General features: G+C 42.2%; 2 protein-coding genes across 2 annotated transcripts; one reads left to right on the top strand and one right to left on the bottom strand.

Annotated features, from left to right (window-relative positions):
• Positions 1 to 6,676: 6,676 nt before the first annotated feature.
• Osi21 (Osiris 21) lies at positions 6,677 to 8,148 on the top strand. The gene is made up of 2 exons (XM_017138895.3): positions 6,677 to 7,401; positions 8,000 to 8,148. The coding sequence occupies exons 1-2, from the start codon at positions 6,677 to 6,679 to the stop codon at positions 8,136 to 8,138; spliced, it is 864 nt and encodes a 287-aa protein (XP_016994384.2). The 3' UTR covers positions 8,139 to 8,148.
• On the bottom strand, positions 8,086 to 11,314 carry mre11 (double strand break repair nuclease mre11). Its single transcript, XM_017138894.3, has 5 exons — positions 11,019 to 11,314; positions 9,896 to 10,961; positions 8,964 to 9,124; positions 8,596 to 8,911; positions 8,086 to 8,529 (listed from the first exon to the last, which is right to left on the bottom strand). The coding sequence occupies exons 1-5, from the start codon at positions 11,243 to 11,245 to the stop codon at positions 8,440 to 8,442; spliced, it is 1,860 nt and encodes a 619-aa protein (XP_016994383.2). The 5' UTR covers positions 11,246 to 11,314; the 3' UTR covers positions 8,086 to 8,439.
• Positions 11,315 to 11,523: the final 209 nt, after the last annotated feature.

Genomic DNA, 11,523 nt, shown 5'->3' with positions numbered 1-11,523 from the left:
CGGCGATGACAATTTATGACGTACAACCTGAACAGGAACCACTTCTCCAGCCAGCTCCCCGCTCCTCCGGCTCCCCGGGATCCCTGTGAATCCTCCTCGCCAGCAATGGATGCTGCAGTAGCCACCGACCAATGGCCGGCGAGCTTATGAAAATCATAAACACTGAACGGCCGCCGACGGTGACATCCGAGCAACGAATATGCATTTTAATAAAATATCCTAAAAGCCACATAAATCACATCCGGGCAGAGCAGAGCATCGCGTGCCTCAAGTGGAGTTTATCGGTCGGCAGCCGCTTAATGGGTTTACCAACTTCCCTTTGGTCAACGTCTTGGAGAAGATCCCTGTTCCACATCGCCAATGGTCAGTTTCGGTAACTTTATTTAGATTTCCTAAACTTGCAAAGAGCTCGCATAATCACTTTGATTGTAAAGTTATAGTTTGAATTTAAACAGTTTTTAAATAAAAAGATCTGCAATATTAAAATATTATTATTATTAAAATCATCCGGTATAAGATTTCCCTTTATAAGTTTCTGGTAAAAGTAATTTAATTTGTATTAAATAAAGGGTTCCATAATTAGATTTTTTGTATTAAAATCATTAACCATTATTAACATTTAAAATATAATATAAATAATTTATAAATATAAACTAATTTGTTATAATAATAATGTACTATTATAATATTTTTATAAATTAATTTTTTTTTCGTTTAAAAATAACCTTGGATTTAGTTCAATTACTGTTGTAATTAAGGACTGAAAGTCACACTACAGTTCCATGGGCACAAAAACACCACAAGGTTGTTGAGTTAAAAATAAAAAACATAGCCTGAACGTCGTGTTGGCCTTGAGCTGTTCAAATTTATTTAATCTATGTCCAATTGGAGCCATCAAGTGCCAACTGTCAAAATATTCAAAAACCGACACTTTTCGTCTAGACTTGGGCAGCCGCAGGCCCAGTTGGTCATACTTCTGGGCCAATTATCAATATCTGGGCAGGAACTGGAGCAGGTTCCAGCCGGGATCCCGAACTGGAGCAGCTATAATTATGACATATGATGGCACCGGTGCCCGGGACCGACCCATGTCAAAAAGTCCGTACATACAGGCATAATTTGGACTGCAACATCACTGGACGTGGACGAGGGTCTTAGGTTCGTGGAATAATGATGCTGGCTTCTTGACACATTTGAGTGCTAATTTAAAAGTCTCGCACATGACCATGGCCAGGGATGCATCGATTATGGAAAGTATGGGAGAGGTGTTATGAATCTCCCTTGCCCCTTGAAGGATCATTAACTTTGCAGAAAAGGGAACCAAAATAAAAAAGCTACTTATGGGAAAGCGTGTTATATTCTGAATACTAAAAAGATTGCGGAAATCGACTGTTAAAATCATGTTGGTTTTTTGTTTAATGTGGTACATTTTTCTCTTACTTTAGAAGGACATTAATAAAATGTTGTTATATATTAAGGTATTAAAATTACGATATACTTTCTGTATTACCTGTTAAATGATAAGCTCTTTTAGAAATAAACGTTTTTCTCTAGGTGTGTTTTAATCCCAATGAAAAGTAAATACCAAAAATGAGACCATAATCAACATGGCACATTGTATACATTGTGGGTCCGCCTGCCACCCCCCATTACCCCCCGAAACCCCCTTTCTATCACCCAGACAGACATTTAACGATAACACCCAAAGATATCAAAATCGAAATATCGTTAGACGGTCCCGCGCAAAATGCTTGACAAGCATAACAAACACAGGGTACACGAGGGAGAGAGTCCTGGGTCCCGAGTCTCAGCCAAGGATTTTATGATGGTGACGACCACCCCCAGCACCACCCACAGGACCTCACGAAACACCCCCACCCACCGCCCACCGCCCACCGCCCACCACGACGCATTCAACATGGCGTCGGTTGCTGTTTCGCTTTCTGTTTCGCTTTCCCTTCGCTGGATGGGGAAATCCCCCCCAGTTCGGTTTGTGTGCGATATAAACGAAGTTTACCAAATAAATAAAAGCCCTCCACCGCTTCTCGTCTAGCGATTGGGTTGCAATATATCGCGTACGTGCTGGCATGCCATAAATATGTGGCCCATGTAGATGCGAGGCAACAAAATTATATTTCTGTTTGTGTTTGCAACAATTTATTTTTCTACCCACCTCCCCCCATGGCCACGCCCACCGTGGAGATAAAGCGAAAACATTTTTCCAGCTCAACTCGCTGCGCAATCGATAACGATGAGGGAGACAAAGGAACCATCGAAGGAGGAGATTCCCTACTCGGGCTTAGTACCCCAGCTTATTAGATATAGTACGTACTGAGGACCCGAGCCCTGAAGGTAAACTTCAAAATATGTAGTGCAAGCAAATTTGGCCCGAGACCGCAGCTTGTGGCAAAGTCCGAGGAAGGAGCAGCCCATATCCTTCCATATTTGAGTTCCGTCCAAAGGTACAACGCCCTTTTATATTCATGTGGGCACCGAATTAAAGATTTTCACAAATCTGTCTCCTCACTCAAATATGTACTGAAAATGTGGGAGATTTAAAAAACTCTCAGCCAGTATCTGTAAGTGAAGGCAGTAAAGTTACCTTGGAATAAAGAATGCAGTCTGTCCGAGACAACAGAAAACCTTGGGTAAGAGAATAATTTTACTAAAAATATGTAATAACATAATTATTGTTTTTTTCTCCTTTTTTAGCAACTTGAAATTAAAAATAAATTTTAATATTGTATGCGTATAGATACCAAAGATTTACCATGCGCATATCGATTTGATCCCGGCGTTTTTTTTGTTTGTAGCAAAGTAAAATGTGAAAAACAATTTATTCAGATACCTTAAAATAACAATTTTGAAAGAATTATTTTTCCAAAATTAAAAAATATGAAAAATATAAGAAAAAAAATATAAAATAAGGATTAAAAAAACCATGCTTACATCCCAATTCCACTGTTAAGTTGCGACCTGCACTCAAGAACGGCACTAAGAAAAACAAAGAAACTTCGGAGGCAAAGGAAAATGGCAGCAGAAAAATCGGAGCATAAGCAACAAGCCAACAAATTTAAAATGTGAAAACTTTGCAAGTAGTTGAAAGTTGGCAGCAGGCGAACGGAACCGCAGTCGCCAGAGAAAAGCGACAGGGAGTTGGAAAATAGAGGGAAATTCTTTGTCTACCCCGCAATGGTGGAAGGTGAAGGGTGCTCGGGGGTGCAGGTGCAAACAGGGCTGAGATACGGGCACACAACTAGGGATACGGATTCGAATACGACTACGGATACGGGACTCGATGATTTGATGTAGCTGAAAATTTGCCGCTGAGATTTTCTTTGTGGTTTCGACTTCTTTTGATATGAGAGCATTTTCCAACGTGGTGCACACTCAAGAGGAGTTTTCCCCAATCCCAATCCCCGGCGCCTGTCATTTGCCAATTCAACTAAAACTTCAAAGAACCGGCAGGGCAACCTCCTGCCCGGAAAAATAATCCCCAAGGTCCGTCGCCATTTTGGACTACCGCCGCTCACGCCCACAAAGGAGTCGCAACCACAAAACGGAAAAGCCAGGAAGTGAGTGTTATGAAATATGACGAGATATGAACTCATATTCCACCCTTGGAGAGTTCTTTTCATCTCGCGCAGTCGCGTTGTGGTAGAAAGAAAAATATTATGCTTGACCATACAAAAATGGCTGCAATGCGTGGGTTTCTTTTTTATATACTCTTTTATATTTTCCGACATTAATAGAAATATGAATTCAAGCTGTTACTGGCTCTCTCTTTAGCAACCACAAGGCACTTGGCCAAAATGCCAATCAAACTGGCGCTAAGCAAATATTATCACAACAAGGCCGCAAAACAATGTGGAGGCCATCAATCAAACGGCACTCGGCAGCCAAACCAATCATCCATTTAGCCATCCATCCAGATCCTGGCCATCCAATCTCCAATCACCCAATCGCTCAGGCGTATCGCAAGAACAACAACAATTTTCCAATTAAGCGACCAAAAATTTGAGCATATGATGATTATTGACGATAAGAGTCGGACATCGGACACGAAGCTCCCAACCAACCGCCCCAGGAATCCCAAATGGTCTGCCGAAATGTGCAAATAAATCGCACAATTGTCCGTCTGTCCGCTCGTCCTTTTTGGCAGGATTCCCTGCTATCTGGTATCTGCGAGCATCGAAACTAAAAGTTAGCTGCGGCATCTACGCCAAACCAAAACAAAGAAACTTTCATTTCCAATTTTCTTGATGTATTAAATTATTTACGCCCTCTTGAGCAGAGGATTCGTGTGCGTGGCACTCATATGTGCGTCTCTAAATATATGGACATGTGGAATGTATGTATATATTTTCAAGATAATTTTGTTACTAACATTTTGGTCTAACTGTTGATTTTTTGTAAGTGTAATATTTTAGTTTATTAGGTAGAATTAAAGTTAAAATCTCCTTTTTATCTCTGAAACGATGTTATTCATTCTCAACAAGCCAAATAGAGAATAATGTAGTCCCAAAAAAAACAAATCAAGAACACATTACTCTTGATTTCGAGAATACTTGTATTCAAAAAGTGAGAAGAAAAAATTCTAAACTCAAACAGATTTCCTTTTGATATTTTACACAAAAAAAAACATGTTCCTGTAAAAATACTCTTTTCGACCAGGTCAAATTTATCTGGTCGCATATCAAATTAAAATTAATCTTAAATAATGTAAAATCGATCTACGTTTCATATGGAATTTTTTTTGGGTGTAGTTGTACGACTTTTACAAATTTAAACTTTCAGATGATTGAGAATTGGCTTTCAACTTTTTATGCTTGAAAAAAAAATGTTTTTATCATTGAATAATTCTATTGCTTGAATAATCTTGGGCTTATAAATTGAACTCATATACTTTATCAAAACTAGCTTGTAAATCTGATTGCGTGCCCATTTAAGGCGCCATGTAGCCTAATAAGAGCAATTAGCCTTATCTAGGTGAAAGAGATAAGCAGGTGAGAGTGTCTCAGTCACTTTTCACTACGATTTAACTGTCACCAGTTCGCCGGATCCGCTCGGATCTTCAAAAGCGAATCGCAAGGCTGGCGAATAATTACTGGGGAAATGGGTGCTGATGATTTTCACAGTTTGTGCGCAGAAAAGAAAATCTCCTAACTGTAGCCAACTCAATTTCACCCAGTGGGCCAGTGAGCCAAATGTGCAGCGATCACCTCACGGCATCGACGGGGAGTCCCCTGCTCCACCGCCCAGAAGCAGTTGCGATTTATGATAACCAATTTGCGGACTACATCCATTGGCACACGAGCGGTATGTTATGCCAGCACCGATTCCCGCCGAGATCCCACTCCGCGTCCAATCCCAAGTCCCGGGTCCAAGGGGCAGAAGCCGAACTGGGCTTAATCACTCTGCTGCACGCATCGTTAAATGTTATTAGTTATTACCAAGATATAGTGTGCGGATCGGTTGTTGCCTCCGGGGAGCTGTTGTTGCCGTTTTTTTTGGATCTTATTAACCATATTTATTCTTGTAGTGGCTACTCTCTTTTCCAAGTACTGATTTACTCGTATTTTATTCAAAGAATATGGGCAGTTCTAGTGATCTAGTGCTCTAGTGCTCGCTGTTTGGGTAAACATACATACAGTGGTTACTGGAACTCCTCGGAAAATTAAATATAATATGTTTTTATAAAGATATTGTAATATCTTCAACATTCTGTATTCTTCTGGTAACAGAGAGTTTTTGGAATTTATGAAATAAATAAAGATCAAAATGTTTAAAAGTTAAACTAAGAGTACGGTAAAAATATAAACCGATAACCTTTTTTTGGTATTTAATTTTCTTATTTATTTTTAATGTAAAATTCACAGGCCATATTAAATTTAGCTTTATCTACGGATCCTTGAGCTCAATTTCTCAAAGCAGTTTAATTGTATGCTCAAAAAGCCAATATACAGGCTCTACTGGATATTAAAAATGTTCTTAAATTTTCAGAACTTTTATATTTAAGTACAATTTTAGTTATTTTGCAGAAACTTTGAAACCCATTCGATTAATATATTAAATATATTTTAACTGACATCATTGTCTTTCATTCATAGAGGGGCAGGTACTGTGTTTATCCTTAAAATAACCAGTAATCTAAGATCACAAAAAGTGTGTTGACTACAGATATTATACTTATGTACATATATAATTAACAGTGTTAAGTTAACATATGTATATGGTATATGGCTATAGAAATCGAAAAGTGCCACTTTCTGGCGAACATATAACGCGTCGATCGCGGGATCTGTGCACCATGGATAGGCATCCATCCGTGGTTGGGTAACGAAAACATGTCAGCGCCCACAGTCGCCCACAGACAAGGAGAGTCGGTCGAACGCATAGCCAATGCTAATTGCCCTCCAAGTAGCTAATGCTACTGCTCCATCCCCGAAGTCCAAGATCCGTCTGCATCCCCATCCCAATACCATCGAACACGCCAGTTCTTTCCGTCTGAGTGCCTCGCAATCTCCGATCGCAATTTATAAAAGCTCTGCCCGCCCAGCGATTTCGCTGCAGTAGCATCCCCAGATTGCCGGCGAGTGGACGTGGATAATAGCTATCAAAGACCCTCTCGAGTTTAGAACCCTGGATAGCCGCATCCGACAGCAAGGACTTGACCATGAAGCGTCTCGAGTGGCTGCTGCTCCTGGCGTTCGTAGCCTCCGTGTCAACGGCAGTGGCTCCTCCAAGGAGGAGGCGTCACAGCTCGGTGGAATCGCCCTCCTCGAGCTCCTCCTCGAGTGACTGGGGATCGTCGTGGGGTCTGGGTCCCGAGATGGCACTCGTGCGAAGGGTCTACGATGATTGCCAGGACAAGAACGACTTCATTGGCTGCCTCAAGCAGAAGGCCCTGCATGCTCTCAGTCGGGCACTGGATCAGGACTCCATCAAGATCGTGGATGGCCTGGTGCTCGAGAAGCAGAACCAGAGCGAAACGGAGAGTATACTGGGCTCCCTGACGGATGCCCGCCAATTTGGCAACCTGGCGCCCATCGATCGAGCCCTTCTCTCCCAGGCGGACAAGCTCATGAGGACGCACACGGTCAAGATCGACATAGGTGGCGGGAATGGAGAGGATAGTGTGGGCCGAGGCCACGAGCATGGACACAAGAAGAAGAAGCACAAGGAGGGGGGCCACATCAAGTACGTGGTGGCCGCCCTGCTCACCGCCATGGGAATCGCCGGTCCCTTGGGTCTGAAGGCTCTGGCCGCGATCGCCGGCAAGGCTTTGGTCATCAGCAAGGTGGCCCTGACCATTGCCGGAATCATTGCGCTGAAGAAGCTATTCTCGCACGACCACAGCGAGGAGACCAGCTTCCAGGTGCACGCCGGCGAACACAACAGGTGAGTCTGAAGTTCATGTCCTAAAATGATAAAATGCTGTAGTTTTTAAAAAAAAATGTGAAAAAATATTGAAAATCAAGGAAGATCTTTTAAAATCTTAAGATAGTCTGAGGATAGACGTAAAACACAAATTTTAAATCATAGGCGGATCAAAAATAGTTTTTTTAAACTTTTTTAACTTGCAAATAAATTACTCTGACCAAAAAAAAATTCTTCTGGTGCAATTTTTCATGACTGGTATAAGAAATAATTAAAAATTTAAAATAGTTTTCAAATAGAGTTACGTAAACAGAAAAAATTATCAAACGTTTTAGGTGCAAAAACATTTTAAAAAGTAAAACGCTTCATACAAATACAAAACATTTTCAGTTTTATTTTTAAAACCTTAAGAAAACGGCACCTAAAACGTCGTATAATTTTCTCTGAGTAGTAATAAATATTATTTATATTTCATAGTAGTCAATACTACAAGTAAAAATGATTTTCTATTATTAAAAAATCAAAATAAAAAAACGTTGGGTATAATAATAGTCTATATCTCTTAAGCAAATATGGTATTAATGTATCAAAGTAATTAATTAATGTGCTCCCTCTGCAGGCGCAACACATACGTGATCCGTCCGGTGTCCAAGACGAGCGGTGGGGCAGCAGGAGCCGGTGGCGTGGGCGTAACCGCCGCCGGTGGCAGCTCTTCGGTGGATCCATATCGCTACTACTATGAGTACCACCAGCAGTAACGCTTGTGCGCAGAGGAGAGTCGGTGTCTGGAGAAATCTCCGCCAGGCGGTCGTCGTCCGGCGGAGTCCTGAAGCAGCTATTCTACCAAAGAACCGATCCACATCCAGTCGGGCCAATTGGAGCCCGACAGCAGCCGTTCACCTTAATGTAGCTCCTAAGTTGTAGGCTAATCTATTATGCAGTTGCCGGAACCTTGGGAATGAAAGCCCAATAATAAACGATATTGAAATGTACTCTTAGAGGTTATACAAAAGAAAGCTCCTGTTTATTTAGCTTTGGGGTAATGGAATGGAATGACAATCAGTCGGAATCATCCGATATAACATAGCTGGCGGTATTACGAGGGCCTCTTAGGTTGCTTAGCAGCGTTTGTTGTCTGCCTGTGGAGCGCTGTTGAATATTAAAAAAAAGTCAGTATTAAATATTAAAATTAATTCAATTTGTAGTAATATTTACCGAACTATTGACGGTCACTTCCAGCTGAGCCTTGCCACGTGGAGCGGCTGGGGCAGCGGTACGACCTCGAGCTGCTCCACGTCCCCGGCCACGTCCACGTCCCGTTACGGTTGCAGTTACGGTGGAGGAGTTGGTTTCGCTCCCCAAAACAGACATAGACTTATCGTCACGTTTTACTTTCAAGCCCTGCGTATCGAGCATTTTCAGCAGATCCTCGTGCTTGTGGCGCACCCTAAAAGTAGTCAGCTCATCGTCGATGTTCTCATCGTTGGGCATCGATTCCATTAGATGGTCCACTGCCTTGTCCTTGTAGAACCTGATGGAAGTTACTTTTAGATAGAGATATTTTCTATTCCATGTCCACTCACTTGACAATATTTTCTGCTGCATCAGCATCCCTTCGCTCCACCAGACGATAGGTCATCTCGGCCAGAGCCTTCGAGTGGAATAACCTTAGAGGTTTATTCGACTTGGCCTCTTCGAAATAACGATCCACCAACTCCTCAACGCGAGTGGCATTATCGGCCTCCTAAATAAGATAAGAGGTTTTATTAGATTCTAAATCAATAAAATGTGTATTATCTTCTTATGTTAAGACTTTTAAAACAGATCTTCTATTTTAACTTGAAAATTCATCTGTTAGATTGACTGCGTGAATCATTCAATTTTTGTTTTATCATTGTATGCCATGAAATTTTTGATTTGTTTAATTCAATTCTATGTGAAATAAATTAAATGATCTTCTAATTCATTTCGAATTGAATGAATGATTGAATAATTTTTATGAATTTTTTGAATTTGCCAGATTTTTTTATGCTTTCTTTTGAGAACAAAAATGGAAAAATTTTTAACAAATCAATGTTAACTGCATAGTAAATAAAATTCAGGCAGATTTAATCACAAAATTATTACCCATTCTCCTTCTAAAGAATATGTCGTTTGAATTATTTCGGAATTCATGCCATTCATTCATTTAATTCTATTAAACTCAAAACTCAAATTCATTAAATTCTATTAAACTCCAAATTCGAATTAATTCGTTCATATTAAACAAAAAATTCAAAATAATTCATTGAATCCATTCATGAATCCATTATCTCAAAAGCCGATAATGTAATAAATTCATTAAACTCAAAATTCTAAATAATTCATTCATATAAAAAAAAAATTCAAAATAATTCATTGAATCCATTATCTCAAAAGGCGATAATGTAATAAATTAAAAAAATACAGAAAAGCTAATGTTTTGAAAGGACTTTAAGGACCGTTGGTTTATAGAAACCACATTTTGCATCCTCACCAACGCGCGTCGCAAGGCCTCCTTGTCCAGATTGACGGTCTCCGTTTTGGTGCGCTTGATCAGCTTGCTAAAGGACACCACATCCTGGACATTGGCCACCCGTGTGCTGAACATCTGGCCAAATCGGATGGCATTGAACATGCAGGACTCATCGGTGTAGAGAAGGCGCAGCCGGATGAGCGGCAGCGTGGGCTGCCTGGGATGACCGGTATGCTGCGCCTTCGCCTGCTCGAGCATGGCCTCTACTCGATCCTTGGCGAATTTAAACACTTTGTTGGCGGCATCGCCCTCGTCCAGACCCAATTCCTCGGCCCGATCGGGCAGTACGACGGATTCGAAGACAAAGGGACGCACTGTCTGCAGCGGAAGCGGCTTGAGCTTGAATTTCGACTTGTAAATCTCCAGCAGGCCGACGTGCTTCTTCTTGGCTTCGCCCTCGGACAGGGAAGTGGGCACCGAGGAGCCTGGCTGGGAGACATAGAAGCGCTTCTTGGCATTCTCCTCCGGCTCGATGCGGCAATCGTGCTCGTGGCCCCAGATGACCAGATGAAGGAACGGCGGCAGCAAGTCCTCGGGCAGGTAATTCTTGGGTCCGCGATCCGCGCGATTCTGGTGCACCACCAGCAAGTGGAACCAGTCCTCCTCCTCCTTCGACTCATCGCCGGCCGTTCGTTCATTGGGGCAGTTGAAATTGACCTTAAAGTCCTTGATGAGCCTGGCCAGCCGCCCATCTTGGATGTGACTGAGTCCGTAGAGAGCCAATTGGCTCACGCCCTTGCGCAATAGCACGGGGCTGATCTCCACCTGGGTGAGGTCCGTCCATCGGCCAAAGTAGTTGACCAGACCCGAGGTGCTCAGCAGATCCAAAGAGCTGAGGCGACCAAAGCCACTGGCATCGTCGTGATTGCCGTGAATGGAGAACACCGGAATGGCGATGTTCAGGTTGGGGTCCTCGTAGTTCACCGACTGATTGACGGCATTGTGGAAGTTCCGCGCCGGGTCGCTGAGGATCTCCAGGGAAACGGGACGATCGCCGAAGGTGTAGCGCCGCAGGAGTTCCATGCATCTGGCGGGGAATTGCAAAGATTAGGAAGAACTGAAACTGAAAGCATCGCTAACTCACTTGTGCATGGCGTTCTGGCTGGGCACCGCGTCGTGGAAGAGGTCGCCGCCCAGGAGGATCATGTCCACATCCTCGGACACCGCCAGTTCCAGGATCTCCTCGAAGGCGGTGAAACTGTCCTCGCCCCGCAGTGCGTCCTTTTCGTTGTAGCCCAGGTGGTTGTCGGTGGCCACCAGGATGCGGATCACGTTGTCGGCATCCTGCTCTGCTCCCGTGGTGTCCTCCATGGCCAGTTAGTTGCTTGTTTACTTTGAAATCCTTAAAATGCGATTTCACCACCCGATTTCAGAAGGCGGTATGTGTCGAAACCTATTGTTCATCGATATAACGATAGATCTATCTATAAAGAGCGGGATTTTTCAAATCTCAATCTAAGAATGTAAACAATTTAAATTAAATTTTAATTATAAAGAGTTGTCTTAAGATAGTTTAAATATTTTTTCAGCTTTTACAATGCAAGTTATTTAATTATTGCCTTAAAATGCACAAGAATACACTTTTAAAT

The sequence above is a fragment of the Drosophila takahashii genome, chromosome 2L (genome assembly GCF_030179915.1).
Source record: "Drosophila takahashii strain IR98-3 E-12201 chromosome 2L, DtakHiC1v2, whole genome shotgun sequence".
Classification (NCBI taxonomy): domain Eukaryota; kingdom Metazoa; phylum Arthropoda; class Insecta; order Diptera; family Drosophilidae; genus Drosophila; species Drosophila takahashii.
This window is presented reverse-complemented; position numbering and strand designations above follow the sequence as displayed.

Bases quoted from the DNA above. Each gene is read 5' to 3' on its own strand.
- mre11 (XM_017138894.3), bottom strand. From the start codon at position 11,245: ATGGAGGACACCACGGGAGCAGAGCAGGATGCCGACAACGTGATCCGC. The intron at 10,962-11,018 runs GTGAGTTAGCGA...ATTCCCCGCCAG, and splicing joins AGCCAGAACGCCATGCACAA to ATGCATGGAACTCCTGCGGC. The intron at 8,530-8,595 runs GTAAATATTACT...AATATTCAACAG, and splicing joins AAGTGACCGTCAATAGTTCG to CGCTCCACAGGCAGACAACA.
- Osi21 (XM_017138895.3), top strand. From the start codon at position 6,677: ATGAAGCGTCTCGAGTGGCTGCTGCTCCTGGCGTTCGTAGCCTCCGTG. The intron at 7,402-7,999 runs GTGAGTCTGAAG...CTCCCTCTGCAG, and splicing joins CACGCCGGCGAACACAACAG to GCGCAACACATACGTGATCC.